General features: G+C 40.2%; 1 protein-coding gene across 3 annotated transcripts in view; it reads left to right on the top strand.

The window, feature by feature from the left end:
• Nucleotides 1-4,637: 4,637 nt before the first annotated feature.
• The window catches only part of NRK (Nik related kinase), a gene marked incomplete at both ends in the record, with an annotated part of 141,169 nt that continues 131,208 nt past the window's right edge, over nt 4,638-14,598 (top strand). For all 3 annotated transcript variants that reach the window (XM_081222710.1, XM_081222709.1, XM_081222708.1), the window contains 2 exons: nt 4,638-4,694; nt 11,651-11,716. In XM_081222710.1, coding sequence (XP_081078836.1) covers nt 4,638-4,694; nt 11,651-11,716 — 123 coding nt within the window. The remainder of the gene's footprint in view (nt 4,695-11,650; nt 11,717-14,598) is intronic.

Raw genomic sequence — 14,598 nt, 5'->3', positions numbered from 1 at the left:
TCTGACTTTCAGTTTTATTTTCCCTGTTTTAGGTCTCTTTATAAAACAATTGTCTTTTTTTAGAGTAGCATTCCAGTTTTCAATAGCGACAAGACCCATGTTCAGCTGGGATCAGATTTCCAGGGCCCCATTTTAGAAACAAGCATAGCTCAAATCATGCCGAGCTTAAGAGCATTCCATGACAAGTGACAGAAGCTTTGCAAACTATGGTCAGAAGGCACATTTCATGACCTTTAGCCTGAGAAACATCAGGTGTTTTTTTTTTTGCTTTGTCCCCAGAAGATTGACACATAGGAAAAATCCAAAGAATCAGTGGCAAGAGTGTTGGGGACTGCGGCAGAAATCCTACAGTTTCGAAGTTGTCTCCAAAAAGAAGAATGAAATCCATAAGAAGGTCCTTTAGCCCAATGGTTCCCAAAGGAGGTTCCTCCCTCAAAGAGGAATCCTGAGACTTTTAACGATAGGCTGCCCCAGCCACTCACATGTATACTGGGAGATATTGGACCTTGAGTATTTACAGTCACAAATGTGCAAAGGATCTTGTCAAGAAGATTGCTATGTAACCTAATTCTGCTATTCCCACTAAGGATAAGTAATGTAGGCTGCAAACTTATCCTAACAGAAGTTTACAAGACACTCATTTTCATACCCAAGGTGTCAGAATGGAGGAAAAACAATAAATGGCAGACCATTTTGTGTGTTTAAATGCTTAACAGATGTGTAATAAAGCATTTTATGAGATTCATTTTTAGTGTCAATTAAGATATATATTGCCAGTTATAAATGTATAAATGAAAAAAGAAGAAAAAGCAGCCTAGAATCTTTTGAATCTGTATTTTTCATAACACACACATGTTCTTACAGTATAATTTCTCCAGATTACAGCAATTAGCAATTTACATGAAAAAAAATATGCAATTCTTTGTATACAAAGATGAAAGCATCGCTGGCTGGCCAGAGGTGAGTCGCTATCAAGGGCCAAAGAGTAGAGAGATGCACACTGGCCCTCTGGAGGATCAAACCCATACCCTTGGCACCATGTCTGCAGTACTCTTACCAACTGAGCTAACTGGCTGTAACCTTGCCATTTAGTGTCTCAGGTCTGCTAAGCACGATTGCTCACAAACACAGCCTCCTTCAAGTCTCCACTGAATAAGGTTTCTTTTCAGCCAAAAAACTCTCTAGAAGGAATAGGAATGGATTTTAATATTTTCTAAGCATTGAAAATTGCTGGGTTTTTTCTCTGGAAGTTTCTTAAGCTTGAAATCCATGATTTTTCCCTGTGAGGTGATCCACTTGGTAATCTCTGCGCAGGCAGGTCACTGGCTACTCTTGGACTATAGCTGGGTTCCATTACTTCTTATAAAGCCCTTGTTATTTCTGTTAGGAGGGCTTGCAGGCTGAAAGCGGGGAAAGGGGAACTGGATATTCAGGGGCCTAGCTAATGTCATCTGATCTCACTTACCCTGAAGCTTTTTTGAATTTGGCTCCTCTTCACACAGTCTCAAAATATGCACCGGCCCTTCAACAGTCATTGACAAGTGGGTTCTGGAGTCAGACTGCCTGAATTGGAAGCCAGGCTCCTCTAATTACTAGCTGTGAGGCTTTAGGAAAGTTACTTCATCTCTCTGTGCCTCAACTTCCTTGCCTATAAAACAGAGATAATTTAAAAGCTGGAAGAATTTTTGACAAAATTAAATGAGATAATTATATACAAAACACTTCATCCAGAACATATAACAAGTACTCAGTAAATTTTAGCTATTAAAAAAATAACAATAATCAAAAGTTACAGAGTGCACAGGGCCTTAAGATAACAGAATGGGCTGGAGGAGAAAGGGATGGAATAAATATGGGACATAAAGTGTTGCCAAAGAAATTATTTCTGGGTAAAATACAATCTGACAAGTTCCTAGACTCTGGATTGACTAGGGTTATTTTCACGCAGTTTGAGGTCAGGAAATAAAGAGAGAAAAAACTCTTTGGAAGGGAGAAGGGGAAGTGATGGTTGTGGGGTGAGGGGAAAAGAAGTCCTGAAGTTGGAAAACAAGTGCCCTACTTCAGGGTTTGTCTCAGCCTCATGCTTGGGGGCCATCTATTTGCCTTCTGGTCAGCTAGCTGGGCTGACCTTCCCCAAGCTGGCCACAAAAATCCCCATAATGGCAGCTTACAAGGCAAAGTTTCCACGCTCTTCCATGACTCTTTTTTCCTTGAAAATAATAATAACTTTAAAAATGTGTAGGTTCTCTGTCAAGTTCTGATCAAACACCTAGCTTCCCCTCCCCCTACCACGGGGGTTCCACCCGGCAATGCGGCTAATCCCCATGGAGTCAAGAAGCCGCTAGCCTCCCACGGAGCCTTGCAACTAGAGAGCCCAACGATCTACCCTGGATTCTTTTGCCTGGTCTGGACTTGTCCCCTTAGACAGGCTAAAACACTCTCTGCCATGGGGGCCACGGGGCATTTCCCCACACCCCACCGTCAGCAAACTGCATTGTTAAAAAAAAATGTCTCAACACTTCTTCCCTTTAGCAAAGATTCTCTTCAGATTTCCTTTAAATGTTGTATTTCTTGACTCTCTTGATTTCTAAAAACTAGATATGTATTTAAAAGTGTAACTTTCTATTGATTAGTTCACCTGCCCAGCTGTAGTTATGAAATGTTATTTTCAGATTAATATTTAGGAAGATCTAGAAGAGTTTTTCTGATCATTCAGGAATGCTTAAACTGTGTTTTAAAAAGGCAAGATTTTGTGCGGTGGAGTTGTCAAGATTTGAATTCTTGGAAAATAAAATTTGCTTGGTTTACATCATATTTGAATTAACACGAAAATTCGATCCAGAACATCCGAGTCTCTTTTTGGGGGGAGGCGGTAGTTGGTTTTCGCGCACCCGTTCACAGAGAATTTTCTTTATTTAGAGAGACCGGGTTCTTCAGACTGTGGCTATTACAGAACTCACTGAGGCTCGGAGGTTAAGGAATGTAAAGGGGTCAAACTCGGAAGTTGAAACAGACACGAAATAAACAAAATCCACCAATATATAAAGAAAATAATAACAAAAGTTAGAAGCCTGGGTCAGAAATGGTGAGCTCCAGATCTGTGGGAAGAATTATTCCTGTAAATCTTCCTAGAGGAGGTAGAAATTTTTTTACTTAAAAAAGAAAGAAACCGGAAACAACCCCCCCACATCGCGTTCTGACTCCGGAGTGCGGGTGCGCGAATGCAGTCGATGAGTTCCAGGGAAAGTAAGCAGCTTTGGGACGTTTTCTAAAGTGTTCTTTGCAGTGCAAGAGCTTAGAATGCGGTTAGTTGTACACACCGACTCCCTTTCCCATAAACTCTTCAAGAGGTGCCTTACCTCTCAAGGTTAAATCGCCTCTGTCAGATTCTTTTAAACCGTGTATCGGACCTCCTGCGCTTTGTGGGGAAACGGAGGCGAACAGCCTGGGCACCCGGAAATGTTCTGCAACAAAGAAGCGAATGAATGAAACCCGGCCCAAGAGCTGGAGACTGGGAAGGACGCAGGAACTTTCTCTGCGCTTTGCGAACGCGGCGAACTGCAAACTTAGGACCCGGGGTAACCAGGGCTTCTGAGACTCAGTCTCTCTTAACTCCCTGCACCTGTGAACAGGTGCGGTTCCGACTGGGCAGCCCGGGCCTAGTACCAACTAGCCCGGGGCTAGAAGAGATGTAGACCCCCTCGAGGGGACTTCGCAGCGGCCCTGTCCACGCTGCGCTGCCCTAGGCTAGTGGCTTCGAAGACCAAGCTGTGGTAGCCCTGCAGCGCACTTGGTGTTTTCTCCCCGCCCCGCCCGCACAGGGGCTCGCCTAGGTCTGATCCCTAATCCAGTGGTAAGTCATTTCCTTATCTATCTTGATGGGTCTTTGCAATAAATGGAGCAATAAAATTAGAGGAGCAGAGAGAGAAAATAGACAACTAGAAAAGTCACAAGTGTTTCGTGGAGAGGTGAAGGCGCGGGCTGTTTGGACTGCGGCAGAGCTGTGGGGCCCAGACTGGGAGCGGCGCGGAGCGGGACCGGTTTTCCGGGGCTGGCAGCTGCCTCGAAAAAGTTTCCTGTGGAACACTCGCCAGCGGGGGCGGGGGCGGCGGACTCAGCGGTGGACGTGGGAGGGGGCGGGCGCCGGGGGCCGGCTCGCAAACCGTTATAGTCCTTCAGCACCTCTCTCGGCCAGTGGCCCCCTCGCCCGCCTCCCCGCCGCGGGGCTGCCCACCTGGCGACGTGACGCTGCACCAATCCCCTTCGAGCTGCTCCCGGGCCCCCTCCTTGCACCGCCCCCCTCCCCACCCTGAAAGAGGCGCACCCTGCCGGGACAGACGCTGCGCTCTCGCCCTCGGAGCACCCTTCTCACCCCTTGGTCTCCGGAACGGACGCTCAGACTCTTCTCTCGCCTTAGCCAGACTCGTTTTCCCGCCTCTCAAACTCCGGCTTCCCTCCACTCCTCACTCTTTTCCCTCCACTTTCCCCTCCTCTTTCTCCCACGCCACAAACCCTGGTCCCCGTTGCTTTCCCCGGCCCTTTCCCTTCCCTTCTCCTCCTTCGACTTCTGTCCGCTTCCAGCTCAGACTCCCCGAGCGTGCCTAACTCAGTCACCCGCTCCGGTTCCGCTCGAAGCCATGGCGGGACCTGGGGGTTGGAGGGACAAGGAGGTCACGGATCTGGGCCACTTGCCGGTGAGTAGAGGACGCCCGTCACCCCCGAAGTGCTCTCTTCTGCGAGTTCTGAGCATCGATGGAGGGGACAGATGTCCGAAAGCCTGGCTAGGCCAGGACTTCGATGAGACCGCGACTGCAGGAGGGGACCCCGCGAGTGGGCTTGCGGGAAAGGCGCCCCCTGGGTACCCGGGTTGCTCCAAACTCACAGAAAGGCAAAGGGCTGGGGGAAGAGGTGGCAGTAGGTTGGTGCGGGTCACAAACAGAGGGACCTTTTCTGAATGTGGCCCGTTTGGTCTAGCGGCGCTCGGGTACTTGTCCTAGCAGGGCCCAAGGAGAGGCCAAAGAGCGCGACGACGCGTGGCTTCCTGAAAGCACGCCTCTCTGTCACCCCGCCGCCCCGTCGTTTGCTTCTTCTTTTGCCAGAAGAGATGCCCACTCTCGGCGTGACCTTTCCTTCTAGGTGACAGCGGGCCAGAAAATTAAAGCGTTGAAGTCTCACCTTCTAATAGCACTTTCTAAAACCTTCTTACTCTGCCAGGGCACTGGTCCCGACTTAGTATTGCCGGAGCTAAAGAACTCGACGCCACTTGGGGAAGAAGTGAATTCTGCACACCCCAATTAAAAAAAAATGTATTGCGCTCACTTGCTAACCAGATTTAGCTTTTTCTCGTGGTTTTCGTTCGCGGATTCTCCTTTTCCCAAATGCCCAGCTTTCCTCCAGAGTTGTAATTGATTGGTGAGCTATTATCGCCGTCGTTATTAGTAGACTTATTATTTTAGCAGCACCGTTTATTTCATTGGCATCTGGTTTCTGGCAGATATTGGATCCCACCCAAATCCGTTTTTCAAGTTCCCGTTTTAGATTGGCATTTCACTCGCACCCTCTCTTGAATGCAAAGGGCCCCTGGACTCTCTAAAGGGAATAAGCATGCACCGTGCTGGAATGATCACCAGGCAACTGTAGTACAGGGCAGTGGCCTGCTTGCTTTGGGAAAAGCTAAATATTAACCTTGAGGTTATGGAACTATTCAAAGTAGCAGTGCCTTAATTTTATACATATTTACATTTAAATATTTTCTTCCTGATGATGGCAGACACCTGTCCCCCTCAAAAATGGGGCACCCCCAAGCCTCACCTATATAATTTCACACTAAAACAATGTGGAGGAGGAGGTGATGCACGTGGGTAACATTTTAACAAATTGTTCTCAGCCTTTTTTTTAAAGGAGCCTCAATGTAAACGTGTTGAATTACAGATAATCAGCATTGTGGTTATTGATGCAGCTTCATAAAATAAAGTCACAGAATTTTTAAAAGTTAAATATTTTTCCACTCAGTGTATACATGAGAATTCTGGAATATGGAGGCCTCAATTGGTGGTTTCCTTTCTGAACAGCACTTTCATATTCTGACTAGATTTGCTCCCAAGTGTAAAACCAATGAATGAAATGTTACCCTCCTCCAGCATTCTCTGTGTACGGTGGGGGAAAGAGAAAAAAAAAGAGGGCAAATATGGAAACCACACGTAGGCAAACTGAAATAAACTCTTTTTTAAATTGACTGAAGGGAGGAATGGGAAAGACCTCCTAGAAATGATAGAGCAAGGAATTCCAAAAGCAAGGAGAAAAGGTTTGATTGCTGCAAAAAAAAATTGGGGGAAATGGCCCAGACTAACTGACCCGGTCATGGCCCTGGACATGAGAACTTGGTGAGAGCCAAGAAGATAAGGGGAAAGGCTACAATCTTTACATTGCAGTTCACTGAAATAGTTTTCTGGGGGTTGGTGGGGGTGTGGAGGGGAAAGATGAGGTTAGTTTTAAATATAGTGATAGGGAGAAGACAAAATTTCAGGGCATTGATGTTTGGCCTCATTTTACAGACTTCATGAAAGTCTCGTAAGGTCCTCAACTTCTAACAATTTCTAAATTTCTATTACATAGGAGCTATTTTATATCATGGGGATCTTCACCATGTGAGCAAATTATGCATACGTTTCCCCTCTTCCTGAACATCCATCAGGGTCTAAACCCTAAGAAATCAAGCAGAAGAAGAGCACCCCCCTTTAGAATTTTTTTTTTACATCAAATTTTTAGAGATGCAAAACATTCACTGTTGTTTTGGTCACTGAGGTATAGATTAGTGATTTTGGATTTCTTTGCATTTGACTTATTTCCTAAGTTGCTGAAGAAATAAGAGTAAATGAAAAGGTCAAGAGATATCTAAGTTATCTGTTTGGAAGTTTGCATTTTGATGCAAAGTAGAGATGATAAAGCAAGCAAAGAAACCTGCATATGGTGAGATCCCTTGTGATAATTATCCTCAATAGGATATATATGAGGTCAGAAAGTTGGCATCTGTCAACACCAAGTATACCAACTTGGCAACCGCCAGATAATAAGGGGGGATTCAGACTTTGGAGTTTCACACTGAGCAAAAAAATGAATCTTGAAGAGTATAGGATGATTAAATACGGGTCTAGTTTAAGATTGATATATTATGTCCGTTCTAGGGCTGGCCAGCTAAATGACCACAAGACAAAGACCTTTGAGAGAGGCCAAGCTGGCTGTGCAAATTGCGATTTAAAGAAAGTAGTAGAAGGTTATTTGGCATTTTTGTTATTAGATAGATATCTTTTAAGACCTAAAATATTAAACAATAGTGAAAGATGGGGAAGCAGAGAGAGGGGAGAGAGAAATGTACTTTCTTTTTTGCATAATTCCCTAAAGTTAAAGACATAAAATAAAAGAGTAAACATAATAACAGAGACTGCCAGGTGGGTAAGCTACATTTTTTGTTAATTAATGGGTTACTGTTTTTTTTCCATTTTTCCTGACTTACTATTGAATAAACATTTCCTATAGGTGACAAAACAGAAAAGAAAGTACAGAGGTTTGTGGTTTGTGCTTGCTTTTTGAAAAAGAGAATGGCAAAACCATATATATATATATATATATATATATACATGTATATACATATGTATATATCTATATCTATATCTATGTCTATATATATATATATATATATATATATATATATATATATAATCTGTGTGTGCTTCACATTGTCTGCCAGCAGCAATACCTGGGGAGATATATATAAATATATATATATATATATATATATATATATATATATATATATATATATATATAAGTTTTTTTTCCCTACTATGCATATGTCACTCAATCCTTGGGACTGGAAACTATTTCTTCATCTCCAAATCTGGCATGTCTTTCACTATGATAGTCCCCTTTGCCTTCTGTGTGCAGTATGGTAATGACATTCCTCACAACTCTGGCCTTGGTATTTGACACTGCCGTGTGTAGTCCTAATCTATATTGGGGTCAGGATTAGACAGGTCTGGAGGACAGTAGTGGCAGAGGTGATCTGAAATAGTACATGATCCAAAAAACTATATTTGAATTACATTAGGTTTATATTTAAATATAACTGCCAGCTCTCCCAGTCTTCCACCACCCAGACCAAGCCTGCTTTCCACACTCAGTCATGAGAAACTTTCACTTTCTCAAGTCCCTTAACCCCCTATTTTGAATCAGTTTTACCTTCTACTCCACAAGGATTGAAATATTCAGCATATCCTCCATTAGGTATTCCAGAGCATCACCTCAAAATGACATTGTACTTCAATCAGTTTTCTCAGTCTTTTTCCCCTCAATATCTAGAGCAGTGGGTTTTATGTTAGTGCACCAGAACAGTGCCCAAGAATGATTTTGGATCTTGAGACCCATCCACAGAAATTCTGGTTTCATAATTCCATGGTTGGGACAAGGAATCTCTATTTTAAACAAGATTCTCCAGATGAGTCTTATGTAAGGAGAGTCTGTGCAGTCCACAGTTTGAGAAACACTAGTCTAAAGGAAGAGATTGTCCTTTTTAAATTTTCCACTTGAATTGTGAAGCCCATTCCTCCAAATATGTCTGAAACTTACTCTGACACTTATTTTGTTTTATCTGCCATTTTCAGGTTCTCTCTCCATAAACTATTTTCATAAAATCACATTTTCTAATATTTAAAACAAAAGAACAACAGCCTCTGCTATTTCTAGGTACTGTGCAATCTCTTTTCTTCCTTTAGCTGTCTAACTACTGGAATGTGTTCTATGATTCTCTTTTACTGCCCTAAATCTGAAATGTATTGCTACCTATGATGACCATTTATCATTTCCACTTTGTTCTTAATTTCTGCTGTATTTGGTCCTGTAGATCAGCCTTTGCTTTTGCGTCTCTTCCATGACCAGCAAACACTGCCTTCTAGTGGTTCTTTTTCTTCCTGTTACCCCCAACCCCCTGCCTTTAATAAAATTACCCATCAATGTTCCCATTTTCCCCCCTCTTCTTGAATTCAGAAGACAGAAACAACTCCCTAATTTCAGGATTTCAGGGGGCAGACTAGGACTTTTAAATTGCAAAAATGTTTTAAAACTTAGACTTTTAGCAATATCTTTTGAAAACACTTTCACAAATTAAGTTTTCTTGTTAACTGACCATTCTTTTAACCAAATGGAACACCAGAACATACTGAACCACCAAATATTCTCTAAATTGATATAGCAGTCATAAATATAAAGATCTTTCCTCTTCTGGTTTTCTTATCTCCGAGTAGCAGGGCAAAGGAGAAGACCAAGTAATCATAGAGACCCCCTTGGTGAGGACTTTAAATTTCACAGTGTCGAAAAAAAGTTGACTTCTCAATACTTCCTTCTTTGGGAGCCCAGAATAAGCTTTCTCTGACTATAATTCAGTGGAAAATCTGATACAAGAAATTGAGTAATATTACCCTAGTAATTAGCGTAGTTCCCTTCCTCTTTTTGCCGAGTTTGACAATCATTTAGTCTTGAAAGAGATTAGTGTGGAGATGGGAACAAAAAAATATTGCATAAAACTAATGAAAAAAATAGTCTTAGATGAATACTAAAATGAGCTGCCTTTAAGAACAGAAAAAAAGTTTTTAAAACGTTTTTTTATTAAATGTGAGCATGAGGAGAATTAAGATGTTTTGGTCATTTGTGAGCAGGAAAAATTTTCCAAACAACATGAATATAGATAAAATTAGGCCTCCAAGAATTCCACCGGCATTTTATTGTACCGTTCATTTCCTTGGTGTCTTTTTTGAGTATGTAGATACCTGGGTTCAAATATGAGTAAGATACTTACCTTATTGAGGTCTAGGAAAAGGATTACAGAAATTAAAGACCGCACTCAAAGATTCGGAAATAAACTTGTTCAGATAATACAGTAATTCTCTGATATATGGTATCGGGGTTTTGTTTGTCTGTTTGTTTGTTTTTAGCTAAAATGCAGCCTCAACTATAACAAAGAATGGTTTACCGATAGGAATCAGCTAACATATTTGATTCTTTTGACAGATGACCAGAGACTGTTTCTCCAGAGTTAATAATGTCTCATATAAATTCCTCAAAGTTCTCCTTTAAAGAAATATGCTAAATTGATAAACTCTTCAAGCCAAACCTTAAGAATTTCTTTGTTGGCTTTTTCCCATAAATTTTTCAATGAATTATAACAGCAATGATATGCTTATTATCAAAGTGCACTATAACAATCTATTTTTAGTTTTCTTGAATCCTCAAAATTATCATTTCAAAAAATTTTTGTATTTTCATTGGGAGTATGTTCCCTGAACTATTTTCCTACAGTAATACTGTGCATATTGTGACATTGATTTTAATGCTAATTTTAAGAAAGTAGGCTGCTAACAATTGTCATATCAATGCATTGGAAACATCTGGATTTTAGAATGTCAGAATCTGATTTTTTTCTAAAGAATTTTAGAGCTAGGAAATCACTTAACACAGCACCGTTATTTTATATATGTGAAAAACTGAGTCCCAGAGAGGGTAAATAACTTACACAAAGTCATATAGTTAATTAATGGCAGAACTGGGGCTATAACTTCAGTCTCCTGACTCTGTCCAGTTGAATACTTGTTGACTGAAGTAATCCCAGAGCTGTGTCATTTTCCTATGACCCTTTTGCTAGATTACACAAATATCACACCAGTTTAAAGGAATCTATAATTTCAGTCATATACATTGCATTTGCTCAGTAGTTTTTCTGTTTAGCCCACATTTGTCACAGTGATAAAAATATTTTTAAACAAGGTTATACAAAGTTTGTATATATAAAATGTGCTTTCTATAAGGCATGTGAATTTCCAAGAATTTGCCAGTGCTCCTATTACTTTGTGTATAAATTGGCATCTACTCATACTTCATATCTCTTTTGCTAAAATAGCAAAATAAGAGTTTAAATAGTGATAAAATTCAAGAAACCATGTTTTTTGTGGTGAACAAGAAATGAATATCCATATTTTAAGGTAAGGAAACAATGTTTAAGGATAAATATGGAAGCCTTAAGAATCTGCTGATAAACATGTTATATTGTCTAGATTTTTTTAAAAATGATGCTCTTTTAATGCCATGATCTTATTTTGTTATTCATATTTAGAGGCAATATTCTTTCTTAAGAATTACTATTATATAAACAATCTAGACTTTGTAGCCAGTACCTACTCATCATTACATATCTACTCAATATTACCATTGCTATATGGTAAACTTTCTGCCTGTCTGGTTAGCACTCAAAAGATGGATATCAAAAGAGTATTTCAATTGCAAATAAATTAATTTATTTTTACTTTTAATAGCTTTTCTAATTAACTTATGAATATGCCTCAACTAGACATAATTGTATGCATTTTACAGTTTTATGATAATTATACAACTACTTAATGTTCACACCATTGCTTCTTTTTTATAAATGACTACACTCAGTCCAGGGAGATTGTGACAACGCTATTCTTTTGGTAAATAACACTTAGGTTCTTCCCATGGAAATTCTAAGGGAACAAGGCAGATTAGAAATACCACTCTAGATCATTTAATGCTTGGTTGTTTTTCCAAGAAAATTGAAAAGTTTTATCCTACATTTTTGCAGGATCCCACTGGAATATTCTCACTGGATAAAACCATTGGCCTTGGTACTTATGGCAGAATCTATTTGGTAAGTGGAGTTACATTAGGTATTCATTCTGCATTTTCTAATAACAACAGTGATTGTTAAGACGAAATCCTACACTGCAAATCAAATAATGCCAAAACACATTTCACTTTGAGAGAACAATCAAATTAAGATAGCTCAGTGACAACTGTGAGAATTATAATAAAAAATGGATTGGAAAGCTATAGTGAACCAACCAACAAAACATAAGATCTAAACATTATTAGCAGAAAATTAATAAAATCACTAAAGGAAAAGAGAACTAATTCAAATAATATGTACCCAAATAAAAATATCACTTGTTTGATATTATATGTCCATACCATTCTAATTACTGACATTCAACTTTTAAGCTGAATGTTACAAAAAGTTTCCATAGCATTCTATATCATACTATGTACATGAATGTGCACATGTATGTGATAGCTTCCCAAATAATCTAACAAGAAAATCTCTGCATTTGTTTAATGATATTTATTAAGCACAAAATATATGCCAGGCACTGTGATAGTCTTAAGTGGTGAACAAAACAGATAGTCCCTACTCTTCCAGGGTTTATGGTCTAGAAATATGTAAGTGATTAATGTGTGTATTTGTGTGGAGGTGCGTGGGGGCTTGGAGGAGGCAAATATATAAGTAAGCACATGAATAACTATATAATTGCAATTGTAATATATTTCTGTAAGAAAATTCCTAGTGATAAAAGTAAAGAACAGGGGGACTTAATTTAGATTGAAAGGTCAGGCTCCCTGGGGGAATCACTGTTAAAATGACATCAGGAGGACAAATATGAGATAACCAAGCAAAGGTATGGTTGTAGAGGATGATGTTGATTCATTCTAGGTAGAGCAGGGGCAGTGGTAAGGGCTGGATTGGAGATGGGGGGTGCTTTAGTGGCCCTATCACCTTGATCAGGTGCCCTTCCCCCACTCTATAATATGGCGAATAGACATTTTCTCAATCTTGTATAATGTTATGTACAAATGCAGGGTTCCTCTTCCCCAGGAATGTCCCACAAAAACCAGATCACTGTCTCTAGGCTGATCCTTACTGTCGACTGACCACAGGTCCTCTACGTATGGGTTGTGTAGAAGTGTCTTGAAATGGGTACAGGGGAAGGGGCTTCTTTCTAGTTCAGACAAAGGTGCCCTCTGCCTGCCAAGCCTTGTAACCTTAGGGCTGCATCTGCCCAGAAGTAGCTTCTTTTTTAAAATTCATCTACCCAGGTAGGGTGGGGAGATCTTTAAAAGTTGCACAAATGTGCCTGAAGCACAGATGTTGAGTAGGAGAAATAGCATTGTGGAAGGATCCTAAAAACAGAAAGAACCTTAGTGAGTATAAGGAACAGAGAGAGTGTCAATATTCATGACAAAAGTTTTTTCAAGCCATTTTGACCTGACCTATTAACAGAAACAATAAGCTATACACGGAAATGTGATACAGACACAAATATATTGTTTCTGTTACTTCAATTGCATTCTAGACTGAATGATTAGTTAACATTTGTGTGATCTAAGCAAATTTTGCCACTTTGTGCATAGATACCTACACCTTATACATAGAAGTTTCTTTTCTTTATGGCACATTTATAATCTCCATGGCTCCACACACATTTTAATTCCTGAGGGTTGTGTATTTAAGTATGTGTGTGTGCGTGTGTGTGTGTGTGTGTGTGTATACTTGGCTTGATTTGAAGGTATAGAGCTCTCTCCACCATCAGATATTAGGAATAAAAACCTCAGTTATATAAGGCAAAAAGCAAAGGTAAGGTTAGATAACACAAAAAGATGGTTTCTCATCAGCAGTCATCAGAATTGTGATACCATAAGAAGAAGAAAAGTCAAGAGGGTAAAAAGGTGAGTTGTGCATGATAATTCTCTTTTTAAAAAAACTAGGGCTTAGGGGACTTCCCTGGCAGTCCAGTGGTTAGGACTTCACCTTCCAATTCAGGGGGTGTGGGTTCGATCCCTGGTTGGGGAGCTAAGATCCCACATGCCTTGCGGCCAAAGAAAAAAACAAAACAGAAAACAGAAGCAATATTGTAACAAATTCAATAAAGACTTTTAAAATGGTCCACATCAAAAAAAATCTTTAAAAAATCAATAAGCTAGGGCTTATTTAGGTATAGTGTACACTTGGTAAATTCATCCTTTTAAGTGTAGAATTTTATGAGTTTGGACAAACATGTCCAGTCATGTAACTACCACCACAATCAAATTTTTTCAATATACATCTTAAATTACACCGTATACCTTCAAGTAATATTCTACCACTTCACTGTGTGGTGTCCTAGTTTGTGTACTATGCTTATGGTTGTTATACATTTTGCTCTTACGTATGATATAAACCTACACTACTACTACTATTTTCCCTCTACTCAATACTACTACTTTTTCTTTAGTCAGTTATCTTTTAGAGCAATTTAAAAAGAAGAAAAATTTATATTTATACTCATCTGAGCTATTTCTGGAATCTTCATTTCGTTGGGTAAATCCAAGTTTCTATCTGGGTATGATACTCTTTAAGCCTGAAGAACTTCCTCTAACATTTCTTATAGGGCAGGGCTTCTGGTAATGAAGTCTCTGCTTTAGTGTGAGAAGTCCTTACTTCTCCTTTTTTTTTTTTTTTTTTCGCGGTACACGGGCCTCTCACTGTTGTGGCCTCTCCCGTTGCGGAGCACAGGCTCCGGACGCGCAGGCTCAGCGGCCATGGCTCACGGGCCCAGCTGCTCCACGGCATGTGGGATCTTCCCGGACTGGGGCACGAACCCGTGTCCCCTGCATCGGCAGGCCGACTCTCAACCACTGTGCCACCAGGGAAGCCCTAGATGAATTTTAAAAGATTTACCTCAATATCACTATGCTTATACAACTTCTATTAGCATT

The sequence above is a fragment of the Mesoplodon bidens genome (assembly GCF_964165515.1).
Source record: "Mesoplodon bidens genome assembly, chromosome: X".
Lineage (NCBI taxonomy): Eukaryota > Metazoa > Chordata > Mammalia > Artiodactyla > Ziphiidae > Mesoplodon > Mesoplodon bidens.
The sequence above is the reverse complement of the archived record's forward strand: the minus strand, read 5'-3'. Positions and strand labels throughout refer to the sequence as shown.